The sequence below is a fragment of the Lampetra planeri genome, chromosome 11, assembly GCF_965212315.1.
Source record: "Lampetra planeri chromosome 11, kcLamPlan1.2.h2, whole genome shotgun sequence".
NCBI classification, from domain to species: domain Eukaryota; kingdom Metazoa; phylum Chordata; class Hyperoartia; order Petromyzontiformes; family Petromyzontidae; genus Lampetra; species Lampetra planeri.
The window spans coordinates 7,205,985-7,232,983 of NC_136117.1; the positions used below are offsets into that span (position 1 = coordinate 7,205,985).

The window sequence follows — 26,999 nt, forward strand, 5'->3', positions numbered from 1 at the left end:
GACATGCAAACTGCAAATATAAATGCGTCAGGGTCGGGATCGAACCGACGACCTCCTGCAAATCAGGTGAGGAAGATAACATCTCGCCACCGTGCAAATAATATAATGGGATGAATCTGAATCCATATTTGCAACTTTCATAGAATTCACCAAATCCAAATCTGTAGGCCGAATTAGAAGCCCCATTTGTGCTGCCAGTAGCCAGTGTCTGTTTGTTGCAGAGCGAGCATATGAGCACACCTCTTGACAGCACCTCCCACCCAATACAAGTGTAATGTTGGGGACACATCAAACATACAGTTCAAAAGCACTGCAATATTTTTATGCACGCAATTCAAATACAACAGAATACTTCATGCCGTATATCAAATAAGCCATGACCAATCCACCGCTGAAAACCTAAAATGCTTACTATAATCTGAGACTAAGGCAGTTGTCATGGTTGTTAACAAGGTGAGAGTTAAAAACAGATATCATGGTGCTTGCAAGGAACAGCCCACACTCGCTTTTCTCTCAGCTGCTGGAGCACAATATCAGCACAAGAGAGTGGAGAGATGCATCCGGGCAGGCTTTTGGACAAGGCTGAAATGTGATATACATCATGTTCCGGGCCACCGCATACCAGAGGTGGGACAAAGTCATTGTTATGCAAGTCACAAGTAAGTCTCAAGTCTTTGCTCTCGAGTCCCGAGTCAAGTCGAGTCAAAGATGAGGCAAGTCCAAGTCGAGTCTGAAGTCATCAAAATCATGACTCGAGTCTGACTCGAGTCCAAGTCGCATGACTCGAGTCCACACCTCTGAGGTGGGACAAAGTCATTGTTGTGCAAGTCACAAGTAAGTCTCAAGTCTTTGCTCTCGAGTCCCGAGTCAAGTCGAGTCAAAGATGAGGCAAGTCCAAGTCGAGTCTGAAGTCATCAAAATCATGACTCGAGTCTGACTCGAGTCCAAGTCGCATGACTCGAGTCCACACCTCTGCCGCATACACTTACATGCACAGTCAGGCGAATGTGACCACTGCTTGTTCTGTTGGCAAGTAATTTCAGAGTTAACTGGAAAGTAACATGTCCTGCACTTGTACGAGAATCTATATCCACAGACATATGTAGGCTTGTCTTTGTCATGTCCTTCTCTGTCTTCAATCCCAGGGGGTCGATCACACGAACCTGAAAACATAAAAACAGTGATAATGCAATGAGCTGAAAGTATTTGTGCGAAGCCTAACCTGAAATGGTTTACTCCAGATAAGGCACCCTCCTTGTAATGTGTTATTTTAACCTGCTGTCACAAGTAAAGCCCCATTGTGGTACTGCAAATCTTAGGATAAGCACTGAGAGTTCTTCTAATATAGAAGGCACGATTTCAAAACTTTTAATTAAGTGGACTGTAATATAGTATACCGATGCAATAAAATATGTAGACTCCAGCAATGGAATTTGGAAGCGAGGCTCAATTTCAGATTAGATTTGTCTCTCGTGGATGTCCCATTGCTAAAATAAGCACAGAAACATCATTCATTGGTGGAGTAAATTAGGGCTGCTGCGGATAAGGAAATACGATGTAATATACAATATATGATTTACGATAAATGTATCATACGTTTTGCCAAATATTGTTACTGTATATGATTATTGTTGCTAAATTTAAATGTATTACGTATTATATTTCCCAACAAAATGTATGAAATAAACTCAATAATTAGTCGTGAATAGCCATAAGAGAGAATGGGGATTATAAGTAATCATTTTCACATTTCATGTAATTGTTTAATTAGTTTACTTGTAACTGACAGCGTCTGCATTATAGATAAGCAGGCAATACACGTATAAATCTATATAATAAATCTCCTTCATACATCTGTTTCTTTAAAGTATAATATAAAACTTACACAACCCATCGGCCTGACAGCCTTCAGGGAGTGAATAATGCATCGATTCAATACAATAACAACTCTGGATGCGCTTTGTCAGTCTCATCAGCAGAGGCAGGCTTGCTTGAATATATGCTGGTGAACCCACATGATTTAGGCAAAGACCCTCTTTAAATATATGGGTCCGAGTTCACAATTCTAAAGAACTGTACACTGCAGATATTAAAGTCGCAATGCGTAATGACTTCTGAAAGCCTTAAGTTGAAGGATCTGCAGTTGAAGAACGTAAGTAATTTTTATTCATACTAGAAGTACAGAAAGATTAAAAAACAATACAATCATGTGAAATATAATTACAAAATTATGGGAAACAGATATCGCGATAATCGTCACATCTGATATCATATCGTGCAAAATTATATCACGACAACACTAATATGAATCCAGAATCCGTGAAACCCAGAAAATGTGAAGTTTCTTACACTGAGGCGAAACTTCCGTGCGCGGAAGAGATGTTGTTCTTACTGTGTAAAACGAAAACATTTGGATATTTTTTACAAAACATTCCATGGAGAAAAAATCCACATGAACACACAGAATCTCCCCAAAACATGTAAACGGCGAAAATTGTTTCTCATACATCAGCGTCATTCATTCATCATCATCACGATCCATGGGCAGATAGCTCGTAGGTGTCCACTCCACATTTTATCATTCTAATGTCCGACAGAATTCACCAAGTACCTGTTAATACTGTGCACATGAAGTGGGTTCACGTTGAAAAAACGTAAAAAAAACCTCAAAGATTCTATACACCTATTGATATGTACACACAGCAACTCAATTCTTGTTATTTTGTTAAGAGTGCCTAAACAAACTTGAAAAGGAACGCATTGTTGCAGTCTGTGCAGCTCAACTCGATGTAAAAATTACAAGTTCAGCAATTCGAGATAAGCAATGAACAATGCTCATTACTAAATGCAACTTTCTCACGCAATAACACAATTGGATTCTTGAGCATTTGAGTAAAGCGGAGGACGGGACACACCGCGAGGTAGAGCCCACGCTTGCTTTGATCAAAGCTGCTGCTGCAGCGCAATGTGATTGGGAGAGCAATGGAGCAGGTAGGTTTATGGACCAGGTAAAATGTGCTACACAGCCAACCATACATATGTTCCTGGCCACCATAAATACTTACACACACAGCGAGGTGAAGGTGACCACTGCCCATTGTTTTGGCAAGAAATTTCACCATTTCCCACCAGATGATAAGTGTCATCGCACATGTATGACACTTTGTCTCCATATGCATACAGAGTCTTCGCTTGTTCCTTTATTTTCCCATAGGTGACTGTGGCTGGAGGGCCACATGTGACCGCTGCATGGCACGTGGAAATATAAATAGTAAAAATGCAAAAGGGAATCGGAGCATTCCAAATAATCAGATCCTCCTTGAGAAATATCACAGTGCTTAGCTACGTTGTTGCAATCTTAGGTGACATGTATGGTCATGTTTTGGTGAGCATCAAGATTTCTTCTCAAACAGAAGCCAATGTTTCAATATATAAACTCGAATGAGAGCTTTGTGATCTTGGTACAGTGAACCCTTAATATTGCGTGGGTGACGTTTCTGGAGAATGGCATGAATATTAAATTCACCAATATTCATACTCAAAGCTTTTGAGGAAAATAGGGTTAGGGGCATAAATATATATAGTTCAAATGTAAATATATAAACAATGTTTATATATTAATGAAAACACTATAGGATTAGTATTTAACTTATGGTCTTTATGGTTGTTGCCATCATATCCGCAGCCCCAGCTTCCCCAGCCTCCCACTTCCAGCCCCGCCCATCCCCCCCCCCGGCTTCGCGTTCTCTCTCTCTCTCCCTAGCGCTGATGACGGACGCTTGTGTTGCGCCCGAAACGTCGTGATTTATTTTTATTTTCTACCCACGTGACTTTACCGAAGGAACCAGAGAGTATGGATTCCTGCAGTCTTCTAATCTAGATCAAATCTAGTTTTAAGTTACCTTTAATAATTATGAACATAAACATTTAAAAGTGCAAATATCAATGGATAAATTACTATTTAAAGCTTTCGTGACTGCAGGGATTCATCTTCTTGGTTCTTTCGGTAAAGTCACTTTACCGAAAGAACCAATTTGCAGATGTGTGGCTAATGTGCAAAAGCAATTATAAAAATCAAGAATATTAATGGCTTACTGTATATCGGTGCACATTGGACTTTGATGCAATTGAACTCATCATCCCAGAATCCACTCTGGGTTTGTTAAAATAGGGAGCTATCATTTTCAGCTCAAACATTGTCAGTTTAGCAAGATCACTGCAAATTTAATGGAGTAACAAAACTCGCGCAAAAACTTTCAATTCTTTGCAATTAGATGTATTACCTGATGAATAGACATGGAGTTCATCATTGATAGGGATGGATTTCCGATTTATTTTAATCTGGCCCAGTTACAATATTTTGGATTCAGGTTTCAGGTTAGCGCAGGTTTCTCATATGGCACGGTTGTTATATATAATGTACCGATTCAAAAATAAAATATCTGAAAAAGTCCTTTAAACATTTTTAGTTTAAATTTCTTAACCCGAAACTCATCCCTAATAAGAGTTCACTCCTGTCGTTTACTTACATGCACACGTTGGAGGCTGTGTCCACTGATCTTTTTCCCTACAAGTAGCCGTTTCACTGCCCTCTAACCGATAGCCTTCGCGACATTTGTAGGACACCAAGTCACCGATGGCATACTTCGACTTCGGTTGCACCACGTCACCATTGCCAATCAGCGGAGGGCTGCGGCAGCCAGTAACTGCAGCAGAGAAAACGGTTCATACTTTATTTCTGGCCTTTCTTCCACTCCTGGCTCTACCTCCTGTTGATATTTTAAGTCCTCAATGTCAACTTCAGCTCTGTACGTAAAAATAGGTTTCCTATGATTGACCCATTAAAGCCAGCGCTCTAATACACGGCGGGGAAGGTCTTTTTTTCCCATGCAGGTTGAGACCATCACACAGTGATGTAAATTTTAAATGCACTACTTATGGCAATCACGTTTAACTCATATGTTCAGCTATTGTTCCACGTTCTTTGTCAGTCCGTTCTGGTGAATTTGTCAATGCAGAAAATATGTACGGATTGAACATATTCTTAAGGCACACTAGTATGCCGCTTTTCATTATAATTCTAGTTTGTTTCAAAAAGCGCTCCATTCTGTTTTTGCTCATCTCTATTTCATTATTTTGAGCCATGTTTGCTATACCCTAGACATAGCAAACGATTTTGTTTTCCAGTTGTGTCTCTCCAAAGATTGCGTGGTCAAAGTAATCACAATTTCAGCAAACCTGAGATGGTGAGTACTTTCAGTATTTATCTTTATGTTGTTGTTTCTCCAATCTCATATTTTAAATATATTCAGCTCACTGAACAATAACATTTATTTCAAATACGTGTTGTAATTGTGCTTATAGCCCACTGTAAGCAGAGTAATATGTGTAGCTATGGCAGTGGTTATTATTGTCATTAACGATGAAATACACTCGAGTATGATTACACCTCGCATGAGTGGTGTTGTGTTCCCATATTGGGCATCTTCACCAACCTACTACACTGACCAGCATGGTGAAGTATGATCAAAACACCCTCCTGCCTGTTACAAACCACAGCTCTGGATCCATCAGTTATGCTGCCAGGGTGGATATAGAAGTTGAGTGCTAAGAATCACGAGGTGTGAACAAAAGGCACATTTCAAGATTTCATTACAGCTAAACAAAAGACTAGCACACTAGACTAGAGTTATAGTCTGCTCGTTTAGTCCCTGGTTCCAATCATCACTCACTACGTATTCTGTACTGCCTACAAGAAAGTAAAAGACATTTTCCTGACCGAGCTTTCCAGCCTTCTAGACCTCCGTTCTCAGCAGTGATCACGGCTTTATTGACACCAGTGACCTTAATTTCCCCGGCTCCTCGTTTGTGGAGTTCAATTATCAGCTTGGCGATATCCTTACCTCCTACAATCAACTAATGGTTAATGACGGACCAACTCGCGTGTCAAATACGGGTTGACAGCACACTGGACCTAATAGTTGAGCCCAATTACAAATGTCAACTCAAATCACTTATAATTCCCAGTCTCTTAATCTTATAAAGGAGCATAAACCATCAAGGAAACTCCAGTCATCCTTGCAGCGCTTTCAGATGCGTTTCTGCGGCCGTCTAAAACGCTCCTCCTTCCGATATAAGGAAGCCACTGGTAGTATGCAATTTTTTATCTAGATTGAAAACTAATTTTCTTTACAACTGCTAAAAATCATCCGGGCCGCGGCATTTTGTACGTTGGAGAGTGAAGGTGTAGGTAGAAAGTCAGAAAAATAGTAGTCAAGGAGAGTTTAAACGAGGGAGTGAATCGGGCATTTAGCTGCAATGAGGATGAGGGGACCAATTTTGTAAATATAGAAAAGGTGAAAGCAGCAAGTGTGGGTATTGGCAGAAACGTGGTTTGAGAGGAAAATATATCCACCTCATAGTTGTCCAAGCGCTCTAGAAAATCCCCAATTACTCTCATTTCTGATTGCTTGAACTACACCACATTCTTCTTGTTACGAATGGCTGCCGATGTAGATGCAGAGCAATAACTCCAATTTCACATTCAGGTGGCCAAGCCAGACAATTGCACCAGGAGCAGTGGAGTGTATCACTTATGTCTCCCTCGTTGCAGAGGCGACATCACATTGAAGAGAAGCTACCAATATCCTCCACCGCTTTTGATTCAACATCCGACACCACAATCAGCGTCAATCGACTTCACCTCAGCCGCAGACACGTCAATGACATGTTAGCATCCGTTAAAACCCTGCAGCACCCATTTCTCTCATGACACTCATGACAAGTGGTAAGTCTAGGCAGCAGCTACTGCATCAAAGCACAGCAGACACCAACTGAAAACGATCTACTTGCACTCTGGACTTGATACTAGATGCATAACATACCGTCTTACCCAGTCAAGTTACCAACAAGCTCAACATGGCCTCACGCGCATCATACATAAATGAATGCATACATTTTGCAGAAAACCATCCGCGTTGACTCTGATCCATGCTAAATGCCCTTCTCCATCACAATCATTAGACAACGTGGCGCAATCACCTGGGCGAGTCTTTAATCACTCTTAAAAATTCTATACATTTTTAAGGAGAATACCAGCATCACCTCCAGGGAATCTCTTTTAGTCTGTTATGATCAATCCCCAGCCATTTCTTCTCTCGCCCGTTATTCTATACTCTGCCCCCTCCCACCCGTTACACCAAGGTTCTCAACCTTATTCTAAACTATAGAATAAATGTAATTTCATATGTTGCTAATGCTGCCGACTAGTGAGTCTATTACTTCTATCACTTACACCGGCAAAATTGCCACTTCTCCTAAAGTAACCGAGCTCTGACCGAGGACACTGCAAACTAACGCTCTATTACCAAATTATCAACCATCTCCAAACTCCTGCAGTGCCTCACCCTTTTCAGAATTACATTACTTCATCCCCCAATTTCTGTCCCCTTCTGTCTACCACCCAGCCCACTTTCTATCGAGACTGCTTTTGTCAAGACCACTGACATCATAGCCTTTAGAGCAATGATGGAACCAGAGTCGATAGTTGGCCTACAATATTTTAATTGAATGCTTAGAATCCGATTTCGGGGCACAACTATACAGTGGGTCACCTAATATCTTGGACTGAAGGTCTTATACCAAGTTTCACAAGTCCTCAACCTGTCATCATATCCACTGCAGGTGTCTCCTTCTCTGGGATCGGTCCTGGATCCTTTATTTTTTAAATCTTCATCTCCCCAGTTGGTCGCCTCATTGACAGTCATGGCACAAACCACGATACCTATGCCAAGGACACTCAATTATACTCCACTCTAATATTCACTTGAGGCCCACTGTACCTTGCAAATTGTAGCTCAATCTTACAACACTGGTTTTGGTCAAACCACCTCCTATTAAACGCCAACAAACCTATAGTTATTTTTCTAGCACCAGGCAACAGCATCACCTTTAACTCTACATTATCACTCGACAACCACATCTTCAACACAATAAAGACATTGCCACCACCACCTCAGGGGCCTAAGGCACATTCGCCCAATTTTCCCACAGCAAACTCTTATTTTAGGATTGTACACACTCGCTTAAATTACTGCAACGCCATCCTTACCTCGGGACATCAGAAGTACACCTCAACAAACTATAGTAGCTCCAAAACAACTCGTCACGTGCGGTCCTTGGCATTAGGTGTGGCCATATGGCTTCACTCAAATTTTGCACTGGTGACATCAAGGATACAGTATAAAATTGCTTTTGTGACACTGAGCTCTTTCAAGGTTTCCCCTGCCATACCTCTACACACTTCTCACTTGATTGACTTTAGTAAACTAACATGACTAATAATAATTCTCTATCCATTGTACCCACCATCTGGGACTCTTCCACTGCACATGTGCAGAAGGCAAACCTCACATGCCAAACTGTTCAAGGTTGGCATGTGAGGAACTTTGAGCCGTGTCCTGGCAACTCCCGAGTTCTCTCAATGCAACAATGCGTCCGATTCGGGAAATATTTGCGCACTCTAAATTGTTTATTATTAAAAAAGCTCTGTTCTAACAAATTCATCAACCAATCACACACCTGTGCAATAACACGTGTAACATGACAACTGTTGTATTGTGGAGAAATAAAGGAAGAAATGTGACTGTTCTACTGAAAAGGAGCACAAGTACTTACAGACACAGTTGACCGTGGCAGACCACTCGTTGTTCTCGGTGCACTGGATTTCACTTGGTTCAGCCCGATAGTTTGCTAAACATTGGTATCTCACAATATCTTTGTACTTATATACTTCTTTACGTTCACTCATCGCTTGGCCGTGGTTGATGTCCCATTGAGGTGTCGTGCACTTAACATCTTTTAAAGAAAGCATACACGCGCACACACACAAATAATACAAATACATGAGCACACGAAATAAACTGTACTTTTCACCAGACACCTGGGACAATAACTCTTAGTATGCACCTATTATTGGCAGTATGGCACTCGAGGGAGTGATGTGGTCACGACCATAGATGCTTAGTATTTACTATATCACTCATTTTTAGCCATGTTGACCTAGGGGAGACAAGATAGTTTCATATAGTGGCGCTTCATGGATAGAATCAAACTTCAGTGGTAAGGAATGTTGCGCTGTGTACTATCTACTATGCCAGTACTCCCATGAATACATATAGAAAAGGCACCACAGAAGCTATTTATCGAACTAACCCGATGGGTGCAAGGAAAAACTCAGTGAAGCACGATGCTCCAACGCTAGAGGGACTTGCATTGGTCGGGAAGAGTACGTTTGCTAAAGCAGAGTATGGGAAAAGGAGTCTCATATGTGGCTTTCCACCACCATGATTTTGTATGTTGACTTAAATGTGACGAAGGCTAACGAAAACATTGTTACATTTCAAATGCATTAAAAACTAAACTCTTCCTGGTTATTTACCAGCCTATATTCTAATCCATGTAACTGTAGATGCTTTCTTGCCAGTGAATGAGGCAAGGCGGCCATGTGGTCCCATACCTTTACAGATGGGCTTGGATGCAGACCATGTGCCACTCTCCAAGCAGTCCTGAAATGAGTTTCCTATAAGTGAGAAGCCAGCCTCACAACTATAAGTAACCCTTGATTGGTATTGATATTGGAGTGACAGCTGAAACACCAATTTCTCAGTAGCATCTATCTCAGGACACGAGACAGCTGTGAACAAAAACAAGAAATTGATGTGAACGTTGCAGACAAAACAATTGCTTATTCAATTTTCAATGAAACAGGCTAGGATTTCTGTATCAGAGCAGAATAAATAAACATGATTTTTTAAAGGTCATGGGTTAATTTATTAAACTCAAAGGTTACATAAAAAGCATTAACACCGACGTTAACGCGACCGAAAGTAAATTACAGCATGGACTTAATTTCCAATCCTTGTGGCAGGTGAAAGATATTATTTGAATACAAATTGGAGGCCTACATTGCTTGATTTCTGAGTTTTTGCTTATATGGTGTAAGATGCAAAGGGAATACATACAAAATGGGTGCAATTAATCTGTTGATAAATAAGGATGGCAGAATGCTATTCCCAGCTTAAAAGAAGATGCTGCTTGTTTCGTATCTTTTAGGATGCTACATTCACCAAAACACTTTAAACTAATTGCTACTTGCCTCAAACATTATACAAGACTTCTCCTAAAACAGTTTATTTTTTACAACCAAGTAAAATTACACTTACATGCCTTTGGATTAAACTGTAATAACAGCCATCTTAAGTACAAATGCACGGGTGAACATAAAACAGCTGTAAATGGTATCACATACGCTGGCAATCTGGTGGATCCACTGGATTCCAAGTCCCATCAGCCATGCATGTAAGTTGGTATGTTTTTCCTGTGAGCTCATACCTGCAGAACAACAAAACAGGAAACCATGCTCCAGGCCGCAAATGATGTACATCCTGTTCACAAATTTTTATGCCTCAGAATAATTTTCTTTTGATATAATTTCCCAAACTTATCACAATTCTTTCTAGATTTAAAGTTTTCGTGACTGCAAGGATTCATACTCTTTGTTTTTTTCGGTAAAGTCACGTAGGTAAAAAATTTGAAATAAATGAAATTAAATAGAATGAAAACAACTCAAATTAAATTAAATAACGACGTTTCAGGCGCAACACAAGCGTCCTTCTTCAGGTGGGGACAATGTAGCAAAAACACAACCGCTTCAGTGTGTCTCAGAGATGGCTGTGACGAGGAATTATATAGTCGCGGGGGGGGGGATGAGGGGAGGGCCATGGTGGGTGTGGGGGCGGGGTGTGGGCTGAGAGGCAAAGATGAGGCACCGGGGGTGTACTGGGAGGCAACGACTTGAGGCGAGACTGAGGCTTTGTGATGTAAATGGTGGAAGTAGATAAGCAAGCTAGGATTAAGCCGCATTTTGTTATGCTACGGGGGGCAGTAAATTAGAAATGTGTAGGCTAACAACGCGTGGGGTTGAAACTGAAATGTGAAAGCTAAAAAACAGCGTGTGGTAATGGTGATGGTAGTGTGTGAAGCTGGGGGTAACATACTGGGAAAATGGATATGGACATGAGAATAAATATAAACTGGCTGTCTAGCAGTAAACTGCACGGTAGCTAAAATTTGATGTATCATGTAATGGAATGAAGTATCCATTCAGATCTCTCACAGAGCAATGTAACCCTCCGTGTTAGAAAACGGTTCACGGGAATGCATATTACTTCAATTGTCCCCTGGTCGACACAGTTGGGGGTGATGGTGTACTTTTCCATTCGCTCTGCTACTGAGAGTGAGACTAGTCACTACAGTAAAATTTATATTTTTTATTCTGGGAGCCGAATTCTACCAAAATGAAGTGTGGAAGCATATTTAGTTATGGTTTTATGCAAAGTTATTGGTGATCGGTCTGTGACTAACAACTAACTCACTACACGTAGAGTAGTATAATCACAGCCGGCTGCCTGGATTCGAACCCAGAATCTAAGGTACCAGTTCAACAGGCAACTTTTTAGAACAAATTTTTTTAAATAAAAATCATGAAAATGGGATTGTCAATAAGATAACCAAGGCAAAGCAAATGTGCTGCAAAAAGTATAATACTCACCCAACATCACACGTATACGTAACGGTATCTCCGAAAAAGGTGCCGCCAGTGTAAGAGCCTTGGTCAATAGGTTTTGGAGAACATTGCTTACCTGTAATTATATAAGAACTCGTATTAAGCAAGAATAATACACATGCTTCATAGCAATCCCCATGAATCGATGTGGTTGTGTTGTGAAGTTCCAAGCAGACCATTTACACCAAAGTGATTATGGGGTAATGCAAACTTCACAAGCTATAAAATAAACAAATGATACCGTTTTTGGAACAAAATATTTACTCGTTTTGATTCCGGCTTTACTTCCAATTTGCTGATGCACCCTTTTAATCCACACATTCCAAAAAGTAATCATTCAGTATGCAACATATAAGCACTATCATGCTTTGCTTTCATATGTGCTCATCAGCAAATACAACCAATCCATGCCACTGCTTCATGCACTCCCATGACTCCTGCTGCTTTTGTATAATCAGTGTTAATCTGTAGCTCATACAAAACGTCTAACCATTCTGTTTTGGGGATTAAGCTCCACGTAGCTTATGCTCCTCGATGCTGGGCCTTATTCATTAATCCATGGTTGCACTGAAATCCTCCTGGTGTGGTAAAGTAGACCAGCAAAGGGTCGCCCGCGATGTCAAGGTAAAATGAACAATACTTACGCTCGCACCAATAGTTTAGCTCTTCCCAAGTCCCATTGGCCACGCACGTCAGACGTAATGATGAGTTTTTTGATGGAGAATAACCAGAATTGCACTTGTACTGCACAAATTCAGTCACAGGAAAAAATGTATTCGTCGAAACCGGTCGTCCATTGTTTACTCTTGGTGGTGGTCCACATCCATCTGATGAAACAAACACACTATTAAATGTATGCATCTACATCACAATTAATCAATTAATTTAAAACAGCAACTGCCAATACTTTGGCCACTCCGCAGTTTCATAGCTAAAAATCAGTGCAACTTACAAGGGTGCACATTCTGAAACGTGATTATATTATTAGCATGAGACAGTGTAGCGCCATGAGACACATTCATAATGAGTCATGTTCACATTGCAGGTGGTCTCTGTGTAGTGACATAGAACGGTCACTACTGTGTCGGCCCGTACGAAGGCTGGGGGCCCCAAGGGGGTGCCTGGGGGGTCACGTGGTGAAGGGATCCGGACCTTCCCAGAGGTGGGGGAAGTGAGGCGTGTCCTGGGAAGGGAGGCGTGGCCTGAAGAGAGCCAGCCACGCCAGGGCGGAGCCAGCCACGCCAAAGCAGATATAAGCGTGGTGTGAACGCAGAGCGAGGCTGTTGTACTGTACTCCGAAGTGAAGACATCATGGGTCGTCGTCCTGGGCCAGGCAGGCCGTTGCCTGCCTGGTCCAGTCTGTGTCGCATTCCAGAGTGTTAGTGAGTTGAGGAAGGTGGTCACCACCTCATGTACAGCGTTATGTTACTTACCGTTTAATAAATAGTGTTGCCTCCAAGCTGCGTGTGTGTGCACCTAATTCGAACCCACAACATTTGGTGTCAGAAGTGGGGTGGTAACATGGAAATTCCCCCCCCCCGATATGGCCGACGCGTGCTACTGGTTGTGACGCCGCGTCGGAAAGGCGGTGGGGTGGTAACATGGAAATTCCCCCCCCCGATATGGCCGACGCGTGCTACTGGTTGTGACGCCACGTCGGAAAGGCGGGGGGGGTGCTAACGGGTGACTGTCATGTCCGAAGAGCGGAGGCGAGTGTTCGTTGAGTGATGCCTCAGGAGGGTTTGGTTCTCGTCACAGGAGGCAGTATCTACCTGGCACCTTGGAGTCACCGGTTATGCCGACCGGCTATGGACTGGGGGGGGGGAGTGGAGCATGCGTCAGCTACTCCTGCTCCTCCTGTTCTGACTCCTGGGGGGAGGGGCCGTGCCCTTTGGGCCGCTTCTGGTTCCCCAGGCCTGGCCACATGGACTCGTTGAAGACTGGCTGCTCTACATGCCTTTCAGACTCCTTGCTCATTGCCTACGCCGTCGTTCCAATGGCCACACTCACATGTCAGTGCATGTGTAATGTAGTAACTCGGCGGGAGACGACTTCACGGGTAACACACTCTTTATTTTACCAAACTCGTTCACAGGTGACTAACACCTACTTTGTATCTCGGGTGACAAACACCCACTTAGTATCTCGGGTGACAAACACCCACTTAGTATCTCGGGTGACAAACACCCACTTAGTATCTCGGGTGACAAACACCCACTTAGCTACCCTGGCGACTAACGCCCAGAGCTACTCGGGTGACCAACACCCACTTAGCTACTCGGCGACTAACGCCCACTGAGCTACTCGGGTGACCAACACCCACTTAGCTACTCGGCGACTAACGCCCCTGAGCTACTCGGGTGACCAACACCCACTTAGCTACCCTGGCGACTAACGCCCACTGAGCTACTCGGGACACTCCCTGCCCGGGGTATCCGTCTTGACTGTGGGTCCCCAGCCCGACCCACGTGGGCGTCGGACCCCGGGTCCCACAGTCTCGCCTCCGAGCCACACAGGGCCCCGGTCCCTACAAGGACGGCGGGACTAGGGGTCTCGGGGCACTAGGTCTTCAGCTCCGTCTTCTGGTCTTCAACTGGGTAACTCTCCCCGAGTGCTCTCGCGCGTCCCCCTTTATACCCCACCTGCGGACGTCGCTGCGAGCACCCATCCTATTCGACCAATCACTGGGCGCTGGCTACGATCCTGTTTTCCCACATCTCAGCGTGCCTCAGCACCCACGCCGCGCCGCCCCGTCATCTGTCACTCCCGGCGCGCGCGTCCACACCACGCCCACAACGCGTGCCCAACCCCGCACCTCGCGCCGCCCCGTGATCCATCACTGTCACAGTCGGCGCACGTCAACACCACCACTACATCACCCCCTACCACATAGCTCGCAGCCGACCCGGCTGCTATAAAAATATACAAACCCCCCTGTGTGCCCCGTAACACAACACAACAACAAGAACAACAACTAACGTAACAACCCAACACAACGCGAACACTACCATCCGCAACCATCAACCAATGCCACCGCGACAACAGAACAATATATACAATCCGGCGAGTGACAATAGCAATGTGTATGCAGCAAGAAAAATAAATGGAAATTTTTTTTTTTTTTTTTTCTCTCTCGACTCGTGCAGCGTCCCATTCTTTCCGAGCGTCCCTACAACGGGACATTACCTCGGCAGAGGGGAACACCGGGCGAGCTCGGTGTCGAAAAAAACGTCTTCATGAAAATTGTTGTGCCCTAGCCCGAGTCCGCCTTGCCGGTCCGTCGTACGGCACCAGATGCGGTTGAACGTCCGGTGGTGCCGGCGGTTCAGGAAGACATCGGCCAGGCATCGAGGACCCGTGCGTGCCGCGGGGTTCAGGCTCCCGACGGTCAGCAGCCGTCAAGCCCGAGGCACCTGGGGGTGGGTCAGGTGGAGACACGTGAGGATCAGCCTGCGACACCTCCTTCCCCAAGTCGACGGTCACATCACACGCCCGGTCGTTACGGCACAGAACGGGGTCACACGGTGCCGCATAGGGCTTCAGTCAGGAGGGGTGCACGTACCAACGGCGTTTTTCCCATTTAATCTGTATACTCTGGGGTCGTGCAACCCGCACAATTTCCACCGGCCCCCTCCAAGGTCTCAACAACTTGGGGGACGTAGCCAACGGTGCATGTGGACAATGCAGCCAGGCCTTATCGCCTGGTTTCCAATCATGCGTATGCACCCTCCGCCCATGCAATCTCTCGTTCGCAATTTGCCGAGACCGCGAATTCAACCTCGCCGCCTCCCGCGCTTCAGTCAATTTGGCGATATTAAATTTGATGTGGTCTGCCAATTTTGATTTTGCACGTGGCTGGGAAATCCCCAGTTGGACGTCCATGGCCGGATCGGCCTCCCGCCCATACATAAGAAAAAATGGGGAAAACCCCGTCGCCGCATGAGGGGCCATTCGATAGGCCGCGAGTACCCCCGGCACCTGTAAGTCCCAATCAACCTGATCGTCGCAGACCTGTTGGCACAACATAGACGTAATCGTCCTGTTCAGACGCTCAACCATCCCGTCAGTCTGCGGGTGGTAGGGGGAAGTACGCACTTTCTTTGTACCCAACAGGTCGCACACCTCGCGCAACAAAACGCTCGAAAAATTCTTTCCTTGATCCGTCAGCAAGCGTTCGGGGGCGCCCTTGTCCAAAACATAGCCCTGGACGAAGGCGTCCGCCACCGCTGCAGCCGACTGGTTGGCGAGTGGCCATGCCATGGACCATCGGGTGAAGTATTCTACGCCAACCAGCAGGAACTTATTTCCCCTTGGTGTAGCAGGAAAGGGCCCCAAGATGTCCAACGCAACTAATTCGTTTATGCGCGAAACTTGAATGGATTGCAGCGGTGGATTAGCTGCCAATGGTGGCGGTTTTCTTTTGGCGCACCCTACGCATCCCTTAAGAATATTCGCCACGTCGTTACCCATCCCCGGCCAATAATAGTCTCGCTGGATTAGGGCGAGCGTTTTGTGAAAACCCAGATGCATGAGCCGTTCATGAGCTGCCAGAACGACCCTACCCCGCATAGCAACAGGCACAACGAGCACGTGACGCCGGGACATGTTGTCCCACTTCATCAAAAGGCCCTGTCTGCACACCCAGGAACCGACCCGCGCATCCCCTACCTCGGGAGCGCCAACTTTTCGACGTAGCGTAAGTAGGGAACCGTCGGACATTTGGAGACGGCCCCACTCAATGAGGGGCAACGACAACAGCGAATCCCTCCCCGTGGGGGCGTCGACTCCCGGCGTGTCAGTGGCGGCGAGCGCAACTCCCGGGGTGCCGGCGACCGGGGGTTTGCACCGCGCCGATCCCAACAAACATGTGCAGTCCGTGCACGGTGGCAACCGCGACAAGGCGTCCGCATTTGAGTGTCGCAATCCCTTGCGGTAAATCGTCGTGAATTGGTAGTCCTGAAGGACCTCCAACCATCGGGACAATTGGCCCGATGGCTGTGCCACGCGCATAGCGTATTGTAGAGCCGCATGGTCCGTACGGACCGTAAAATGACGGCCGTAAAGATACGGCCTGAATTGCTGTGTAAAAAACACAATCGCTAACAATTCACGACGAGTTACGCAATAGCGTTGTTCGGCGGGGGAAAGAACTCTACTACCGTAGGCGACCACCCGTTCAACCCCCCCGACCACCTGTGAGAGCACCCCCCCGATACCCGTGTTGCTGGCATCTGTGTCAAGCAAAAATGGTTGTGTGAAATCGGGGTAACACAAGGGGGGAGCCTGCACCAAGGCGTCACGAAGGGAGCAGAACGCAGCCTCCTCTTCCGCCCCCCAGTGAAACCGCACACCCTTAGCCGTCAAAGCGTGCAGGGGCCTGGCTATGGTGGCAAACTGCTTGACAAAACGACGGTAATAGGAGGCGAAACCAATGAAACTGCGAACCTCCGTGACCGAGGTTGGCGTTGGCCATGAGCTGACGCAGTGCGTCTTAGCAGGGTCCGTCGAGATCCCTGAACGACTCACGATATGGCCCAAATACCTGACCGATTCCCGAAGCAGAAAGCATTTAGCCGGTTTAAATTTAAGCTTAGCGGAACGCATCCTGAGGAACACCGCACTCAGTCGCTGGAGGTGCTCCTCAAAAGTTCGACTGAAGACGATGATATCGTCGAGATAAATCAAACAGGTATCCCATTGGAGGCCCGACAAAACCAATTCCATGAGTCTCTGGAACGTGGCGGGAGCGGAATGTAAGCCCATGGGCAACCGGTTGAATTCAAATAGGCCACCAGGTGTCCGGAAAGCGGTTTTAGGTTTAGACTCGTTATCGAGTGGCAATTGCCAAAATCCGGAAAGCAGATCGAGTGTGGAAAAAAACTGTGCTCCCGCCAAGGCATCCAGCGACTCATCCATCCTGGGGAGCGGATACGCATCCGCCATCGAGATTTTGTTTAAGCGGCGGAAATCGACACAAAACCGCAAGGACCCGTCCTGTTTTTTTTACTAGGACAATAGGAGCACCCCACGGACTAGAAGAGGGCGAAATGATATCGGCCGCCAACATATCATTAACCGCCGATTGCACATGCTCCTTCTCGGCTGGGCTGAGCCGGAAGGGATTCTGACGAATAGGGGCCGCGTCCCCTGTAGCTATGTGGTGGCGCAACAGGTCAGTGCAGCCGATATCGTACTTATGTTTGCTGAACACGTCAGCAAACTCGAGTAGCAAACCCCTCAATGCTCCCAATTGCACCTTGGACAAGTTAGCCGAACCGGCACACAACGAGTCCAACCACTCAGTCCCCTCATCACTTGGAGGATGCGACTCGACAGTGAAATCTGCTTGAGCCACGAGCCGTTCCTCAACGGGTAGCGGCGCGGCGTGAGCCAGCACCGTTCCCTGCGCAATTACGGCCGGCCGCGAGCCCGTATTCAAGACCATTACGAACGGCTCACTGTCCCCTCTCACCATGGTTTGAGCAACCGCTAAATCGAGGCCCCTTCTGGCCCTGTTAGACGGCCCCAACAGCACCCCCTGTGCCTCCGCACCCACCTCGAGTGGTTTCCTCAACCGAAGGGGTACCAACATTTGCGATCCCGGGGGCACCCGTACAGTGTGAGTTGCCAGCGCCTGCACCGTCGCACAAACCGTGCGTATTTTGGTAGGGCTCGTCAAGAACGCAACCCGCCGACCTGACGGAAGCTCAATGCAGGCCTGATCTATAAGAACTTTGATGGGCATTTTGGACAAAAAGTCCGTACCTAGCAAACAGGGAACGGCCAGCGATGATGATACAAAAATAGGGCCCGCCAATTTGATGTCACCAATGCAAATAGTCGCCCGAATCTGGCCGATGATCCCCAGGGATCCCCCATTCGCCGCATAAAATGGCACGTCTACTGGCAGAAGGGGTCTACTTTGGACGGGAAGAATGTTATAAATAAGGTCCGAGATGATAGTGGCCGACGCACCCGTGTCCACCAGCACCCGGACCTCAACCCCGTCAATAAACCCCGTCACCACGGACGACCCGGCCGACGCAGCCACTATCCTGTGGGCCAATTCGGACCACTCGACTGCTTGCGGGCCGTGTACGGACCCCCCTCGCCGAAGTGAACCCCCGGCACCCAGCCGCGAACCCCCCACCGCCAAGCGGCGACCCGAATGTGCCGTGTTTGTGGACCGAACGTGTGAGGTGCCGCGACTTGCCGGGTTTTGTTGGGATGACTTGTGGGCCTGGTCGTCGTCCCGACGTGGTCCTGTGGCGCGCTGACGCGGGGCCCGGCACCCGGCTGCGACGTGGCCCCGAAGGCCGCAGTTGTAGCAGACGACGAGGGACGTCGTAGGTTTCGGTTGCTCCAGCTTGCGGGATGAACGTGTGGGCGAACGACCTCCCGTTCTCCACTCCCCCGGACGCGATGCAGCGAAGGCCTGCTCCTGATCCGCAGCTGGCTGAGGTTCGGCGATCGTGGCGGCCAGTGCCGCGTTCCCCGCCCATTTGCAGACGACCCCCGGCTTGCGTTTGAGGACCTCGTACGCGTGAATGCTCGTGGCGATCGCCAGGGAGCAGATATCCATTTCGTCCGCCACATTGATGGGGACCCCCAACTCGTGGGCCAACGCCAGCAGCTGCTCCGTCACCATGGCGTCCTTCCCCTCCTTATCCATGCGGGGAAAAGCTGCGTCCGCCAAGGCGAGCAGTGCCGTGCGATAGGCGAGCGTCGTTTCTCCAGCCACCTTCCGCCGATCGTAGAACTGGTGGCGACACGTGGAGGGCGGTCCGAACACCTTCGCCATCAGGTGTAGTGCGGCCTGGAGCGTAGAGCGGGACGACCTTGCAGCAGATGTGAAGGCTGCAAGCGCGTCGTCGTCGAGCATCGCTGGCAACGCACGCAGGGCAGTGGTGTCGGACCACCCCGACATCTCCTGATGAGCGAGGAACCTTCGTTGGAAGGCTCCCCAGTCGCCCCCATCCGCCTTGAACGCCGACAGCGCGGGCAATCTTTGCTGGAGGACCCGATCGTCGTCGACGTCGGAGAGATTTTCCCGCGCTCCGCTGTAGTTGTGTAAAATGTCGGCTCGGTTGTCAGGCGCAAAATGGAGAGCTCCGGCGCGCGCTGATGACGTGGGCTGCGCTGAGCGGAGGTCTCCGGCCACGTGGTGTCCGTGTTTCCCGCCAATCGATGGCGGCCCCTCAAAAACGGCGGCAACTTCCAGACTTTTGGCGGGATCCCTCCAACGTCGCTTTCTCCACCAACCCCGCAGCCGTTTTTCCGCTCGCCGGAACAGAGATGTCCGCCAAGACAGCGGCGGCGGCGAGTAGCAACTCCGCCAACCGGGAGTGCGCGTCTTGGAGGCTGGTGTCGGAGGCGAGCGGAGCGTCGGCCATCACCGCGAAGTGCTGCATCGGCGGCAACTCCTCGTCCTCTCCTCCCGAGGTTGGTGTCCCCGGTACGCCGTCGTCGTCCCGACCTCGCTCGTGGGTACGGGTAGTCTTCCTCGTGTCCATACTTCTTGAAGACAGGTTTACTTCTGACGCCAGTTGTAATGTAGTAACTCGGCGGGAGACGACTTCACGGGTAACACACTCTTTATTTTACCAAACTCGTTCACAGGTGACTAACACCTACTTTGTATCTCGGGTGACAAACACCCACTTAGTATCTCGGGTGACAAACACCCACTTAGTATCTCGGGTGACAAACACCCACTTAGTATCTCGGGTGACAAACACCCACTTAGTATCTCGGGTGACAAACACCCACTTAGCTACCCTGGCGACTAACGCCCACTGAGCTACTCGGGTGACCAACACCCACTTAGCTACTCGGCGACTAACGCCCACTGAGCTACTCGGGTGACCAACACCCACTTAGCTACTCGGCGACTAACGCCCCTGAGCTACTCGGGTGACCAACACCCACTTAGCTACCCTGGCAACTAACGCCCACTGAGCTACTCGGGACACTCCCTGCCCGGGGTATCCGTCTTGACTGTGGGTCCCCAGCCCGACCCACGTGGGCGTCGGACCCCGGGTCCCACAGTCTCGCCTCCGAGCCACACAGGGCCCCAGTCCCTACAAGGACGGCGGGACTAGGGGTCTCGGGGCACTAGGTCTTCAGCTCCGTCTTCTGGTCTTCAACTGGGTAACTCTCCCCGAGTGCTCTCGCGCGTCCCCCTTTATACCCCACCTGCGGACGTCGCTGCGAGCACCCATCCTATTCGACCAATCACTGGGCGCTGGCTACGATCCTGTTTTCCCACATCTCAGCGTGCCTCAGCACCCACGCCGCGCCGCCCCGTCATGTCACTCCCGGCGCGCGCGTCCACACCACGCCCACAACGCGTGCCCAACCCCGCACCTCGCGCCGCCCCGTGATCCATCACTGTCACAGTCGGCGCACGTCAACACCACCACTACACATGCTTGATTCTCACGGGGGGGGCTGTGCTGGAGCGTAAGTGGGTTAGCCAGTTTTCATGTATATTCGTTGTTAATTCCCCGTTTTCTATGCGGTTCCCTTTTACCCTCGTCGATTCTGTATATATTACGTGATTGTATTTCTTATCGGTCGCCGGTCATTTATTGATGTTGCTGGTTCGGAGGCACACCTTTTCGATGTTTTACAGTTGTGTTACAGCCAGGGACGGCTGTGTGTTTATACAGGGGGGGGGTGATGTAGTGACATAGAACGGTCACTACTGTGTCGGCCCGTACGAAGGCTGGGGGCCCCAAGGGGGTGCCTGGGGGGTCACGTGGTGAAGGGATCCGGACCTTCCCAGAGGTGGGGGAAGTGAGGCGTGTCCTGGGAAGGGAGGCGTGGCCTGAAAAGAGCCAGCCACGCCGGGGCGGAGCCAGCCACGCCAAAGCAGATATAAGCGTGGTGTGAACGCAGAGCGAGGCTGTTGTACTGTACTCCGAAGTGAAGACATCATGGGTCGTCGTCCTGGGCCAGGCAGGCCGTTGCCTGCCTGGTCCAGTCTGTGTCGCGTTCCAGAGTGTTAGTGAGTTGAGGAAGGTGGTCACCACCTCATGTACAGCGTTATGTTACTTACCGTTTAATAAATAGTGTTGCCTCCAAGCTGCGTGTGTGTGCACCTAATTCGAACCCACAACATCTGCATAGCACCAATGTGGTATTTATTTTATCAAAACTGAAGTTATGGATGTGCAGTAAACTCACAAATGAGATGGTCATGAATTAAATTCTTAACCAAGCACTCTGCCACACCACTATCTAACCAGATTATTACAAATAGATCTGAATGTACTCACCAGGATCATACATATATGCACACTTACACTGAACTTACACAGAGCCACCACCCACAATAAATACATAACTGACCCAAAGTCTACACATTCCTTCAGGAGACTCTCAGATGAATGTTGAAACCAGTTTATTACCTGAAATACTCATTAAATATATATATATAGTCTTGTTTTCCACACTAAAACACGTAGCAATTATCGGCACCGTATTCACACAAAATGGTCTATAAAATCGGACTTCTCAAGGAAAGCTCTTCAGTGTTGAAACATTATTGAGGTTTTTTAGTTGAGCGGGGGCTCATTGGGATGGAGCACTGTGCTTCAAACGTAGTGATGACCTGATTAGGATTCCTAGCCACATGGCGAGTGACATCTTTACTAGTCCCGGGCATCCCCTTCACCAACCCACACAGACCGTAATAGTGAAGTATGGTCAAACAATCTCCATGACCAACATGGCATGACCATCTCACCGTGGATTAACAAAGGGGCTGTAAATGATTATAAATTGTAAAAATTGCTACAATTTTAGCTATTTCCAATCAGGCCACACCCTAGTACAGGAAACAAATAGAGACCTCAACTTTGTTCGTACATTAATTGGCCAAGATGTTTCATGCTGTCTATTTTATATATGCACAAAATACAATTGAATGACTAGAACGGCAACAAAACCTTTTACCTTGTGCAGTGACATGTAGAGCTCCAAGAAGAATGCAAAATAGCATGGGAATAAGCATCTTTTGAAGATGAAGAGTCATTCTAAAAATAAAATTAGAAAGGTCTCTCGTTAGTTTAAATACAAAATGTAAACACATTATACACCTACCCATTTTGTCCTTAAACACAAGACCACTGAATACAGACTTTTGATTTGCATCTCTCTTTTGTTCCGCTGGTTAACAAGTACAGTAAAACTTCTCATAGGCAAACTTCAGTCAGCTGGTTTCAACCTTCTGGAGTCTCAGGTTGAAACCTGTGATGAGATGCAAAATGTCAAAACAGGTCCAGTTTGCTTTCTTAAAAGATGTTCGATATTATTAGTCTGCTAAGCCAATAAGGCAGCAATGAGCAACCTAGACTAGCTTGTGGGCCACATGAACAGCCACATGGGCTGCAAACTTTAAATCGTGCTCGTGCACGCACATAAGCCTAAATATACTAGGCCACAATGGGAAACTCCATGGACCGCATGCGGTCTTGCAGGTTGCCCACCATTTGCAACAATGTCATGGACTAATATATATTTTCTATGTACTAAAGTAATCGTGGTTATATCATAATGCAGTTTCACCAAGGTGATCCATTTAAGTAGACACTGCACTCGTTTACAATTACCCACTTAGTTTTTTTCTCAATTATCATTGAATGATGTAAACAAATCGCACCGTCTATGTTGGGCAATTGTATCCAGAAAGTGTTGACTCAATAAGTGTGATGAGCTAGATTGGAGAGATGTCAAGGCTTTGAATTACAAAACCGAGTTCTCTAATTTATCCCTATTAAGGTATTGTAGTGGGGTCCCCCTATATAATAAGTGAGCATATAGACGCATCTGCATGCTGGACTTGTTTATTGTAATACATGACAGGTTGTCTCTGTCACTGGCTTTAGTTTCAGTTCAACTTAAGTTCGGATTATTTATGATTAACATTACTTTGTTACCACTCTGCTGTTAGTGGTAACCAAGTACTTAACTGTTGCAATTACTCTTAAAGCAATATTTAATTATTTATTAATGGAAATTATAAAAGGCATTAATAAGGCCAATAAAATAGGTACTGCATTCTTTCACCAACCCACACCGATCAGTGTGGTGACGCATGGTCACGTTTCCAACCAATGTTAGTGCAGTCTAAACCAAACAATGCCGAGCTAAAGCCAGAATTAAGAAAAAAAATTTGGGACGTAAGTTGGTCTCGATGAATTGTAAAAGGAGAACCCCAAAGACGTATACAAAATCATTGCATGGCCCGCGAATGATGGTATAAATATCCAAATGGCCCTTGGCAGAAAAAAGGTTCCCCACCCCTCGTCTACATCAAACCTCAGCCCTACAAAGAAGGCGAGTCAGATGTCGAAATCTGCGCAGATAGTTACAGGCTGCGAATCAGTGTGGGTAGGGGATCAGCAGAGAGCAGCAAAAACATAAATTGTAGTTCGTGTCAACTCCCCGCCTTTAAAACCCACACTGCGACCAGCGTGAGACTTGGTTAAGCAACCCACGGGGAGGCCCTCATCTAGCAGTGGATTGACACCACCACCACAATCATCATCAGCAATTAACTGCTGGACGAAGGTCCCCCCCCAATGCCCCCGATGGCTGCAGACACCCCCTCTGATCCTGGGATGTAACCCACCAAATACAGAGGCACGAAGCGATTCCATCGCTCCATCTCCTCGAGTCACACACTGCTCGGCAGAGGTCGCAAACGGGTTTTGATTCCTTACCCGTACCCGGCCGCACCAGGGTCGCAAACGGGTACCCCCGTACCCGGCCGGGTACGGATAGCCGGGTATCAGGTAGGGTACGGGTATCGGGTACCCGGTTGCGACCTCTGCTGCTCGGATACGATCACACTAGAATGATATGCTACGAACGATTCCACCACCGAAGTACACGAGTGTCAACATCGTAATTTCAACATCATAACAGTGCTAAAACGCTGACAACTTGCGACCTTAGCTGCGGGCACCATTAGGCCTCAACCCACCACCCCCCTTGGCGTCTCGCGTCCGCCATCCCCTCCTCGCATCGCTCACCTCACGGTTGTCGCCGATGTGGCCGCGTTTGGAGGTCGCTTCGCCGCCCTATCGCGACCGATGTTGACGGATGGACGCGCGATGTTTTCTAGGGCGAGCCGACGCCCCAAGCGCCGTCGTTGGCGCTTGCGACAGCCCGGAAGGTGACGTCACTCCGCAGCGAGTGGGGTCTAGCCACACTAGCATTTACAACGGCCGGCGCGATTGGTTGTGATAGTTCGCATAGACGACCGGCGGAGAGAGATCGGATATGGTAGTTCGCATGGGCACCGAGCGCGTCGGGCGGGGTGACTCGAGGTCACGACAACAACGGAAGTGGTCGCCACCCAAAGGCAAGAAATGGGTCAGCAAGAGAGCCAATCAGCGCGCGTCTCGGGGAGCACGTGACACTTTGACGGGGGGGGGGCATCAGAATCAGAATATTTATTTATATTCTTGGTTCTTTCGGTAAGGTCACGTAGAAGTGAAATAATAAAATAAAATTTTAATTCTTTTATTCTTTCCCTTCTACGTGACTTTACCGAAAGAACCAATACTATGAATCCCTGCAGTCACGAAAGCTTTAAATCGAAATGTATTTATTTATACTGCAACAAACCTATCAACCCCTTATTACAGACCAATTCAGACCTATCACAAGGGAGAAACACAAGCAAATGGACAAATATTTTTGTTGCCCTATTTCAGTTTCATTTATATCTATATATATAAAAGGGACATTTGTGAATTATGTGTCTGTTCAAAATGTTTAGCGTACTTCCCGACATGCAACAAACTTCAAGTTTGCCATGTGGGTACTTTCCAGACTACACCATGCAAAAATTATAAAAAAATACTCTTGTATACTATATTTTTTTGGGAGGGGGGGAGGCTCAATAATGCATATATGTTGCACGGAAAGTGAGCTGTGACGTCACATCTGTGATGTGACCCGTATGCGGAAGCGTAACGGAGTGTGCCTGCTGATCGCGGGTAAAGTGAAATACTGTACAAATGTGTTTGGACAGGGGTATTGGAAATTGCATGAGCAGGGGTGACTCCCAATACATTATCAAAAAGATCACCAGCTTCAGAAAAATGAAGGTTAAAATTGTCGACTATTTTTTGGGACTGAAATTTTTATTTTGGGACTGAAAAATAGTCCCCATTTCGGTTAAGCACAACGGGCAGATTATCTGTGTTGGATGCCTTTTCGATACATTTGATTGTTTTCCAGAAGATCCTGGCATTGCCATGTAATTCCAGGAGAGTGGAGGAAAAGTAAGCATTTTTTGCCTGACGCATTTTTTTTACACGCATCTATTCCTTAAAATCCTGTATTCTAGCCAGTCATTGACCAAATTACTTTTCTGAGCACATGCCCAAGCCTTGTCCCTAGTTTTCATTAGCTTAGTAATAAAAGCATCAAACCATGGTGGGCAGTTGCCTTTAATTTTAAATCTAACCAATGGAGCATGTTTGTTAAGAATTTGGAGAAACGTATACCTGAAGGTCTCCCAAGCCGTCGTCAGGTTAGGGATATCAAAGACCTTGTCAATATCCGAGTGAAGCACATCATTAGTAAATTAAACGGCTGTATGTCTCGTGGACCTGAAAACTCAATTTCCCTGTATAACAATACGGGTAAACTGTATGGGTTGACAGCTATTCGGCAAATAGAATCCGATGAGCTATAAAGCTATTTTTCACAGATGTCCAGAAGGAGGCATGGGTTAAGAACGTTTAAACAACAAACAGTTACAAAAACATGATAGTAGCGCAAAGTACAAGGAAGGTAAACTAATCACCCACACACATACAAATAAAACTAAACCATCCCCATCTTACCAGGCAAAGCCCACTGAGGTGTTAACTCTTTTTTCAGAAGCGACCTGGCCACAAATGATAGCTCAACAAAGTGGCCCATCATCATTTGGACGTTTTTTGCACCAAAATAATCAAAGTAATTTCAATACATGTTTCTAAATGTGGAGGGAAAACCGGAGGAGCCATTTTGCGGGAAAGCAGTTTACGTGTTCTGAAATCTAAAGAGCCTGAATCGTTATTTACAACGTTTTTTTATTAACAGATACTCAGTAGGGGTGGGCCAGAACGTTACAACAACAAAAAACATTACGAAAAAAACACGATAGGAGTGCAAAGTATAGGAAAGGTAAACAAATCACTTAAACACATACAAATAAACTAAACTAGTTGTCGTCGTGCAGATTATACGAAACAATCTAGTATAAATAATAATGAGGCATCATTATTATATTTTGGGCCTGATCGTGATATGTGCCTAATCGGCAGAGTTCAGTTTTCTTGAATTAAAATAAATTATCAATTATGAT

The 26,999-nt window shown here is 46.9% G+C and overlaps 1 protein-coding gene across 1 annotated transcript in view; it reads right to left on the reverse strand.

Annotated features, from left to right (window-relative positions):
• Positions 1-24,801, reverse strand: part of LOC144721245 (complement factor H-like) — a 30,478-nt gene extending 5,677 nt beyond the window's left edge. Inside the window, exons 1-11 of the mRNA XM_078598708.1 lie at positions 24,667-24,801; positions 22,586-22,665; positions 12,271-12,453; positions 11,612-11,702; positions 10,310-10,392; positions 9,518-9,694; positions 8,677-8,856; positions 4,530-4,706; positions 3,066-3,245; positions 2,350-2,391; positions 990-1,163 (exon numbers count right to left, since the gene is read on the reverse strand). Coding sequence (XP_078454834.1) covers positions 990-1,163; positions 2,350-2,391; positions 3,066-3,245; positions 4,530-4,706; positions 8,677-8,856; positions 9,518-9,694; positions 10,310-10,392; positions 11,612-11,702; positions 12,271-12,453; positions 22,586-22,664 — 1,366 coding nt within the window. The 5' untranslated portion in view covers position 22,665; positions 24,667-24,801. The remainder of the gene's footprint in view (positions 1-989; positions 1,164-2,349; positions 2,392-3,065; positions 3,246-4,529; positions 4,707-8,676; positions 8,857-9,517; positions 9,695-10,309; positions 10,393-11,611; positions 11,703-12,270; positions 12,454-22,585; positions 22,666-24,666) is intronic.
• Positions 24,802-26,999: the final 2,198 nt, after the last annotated feature.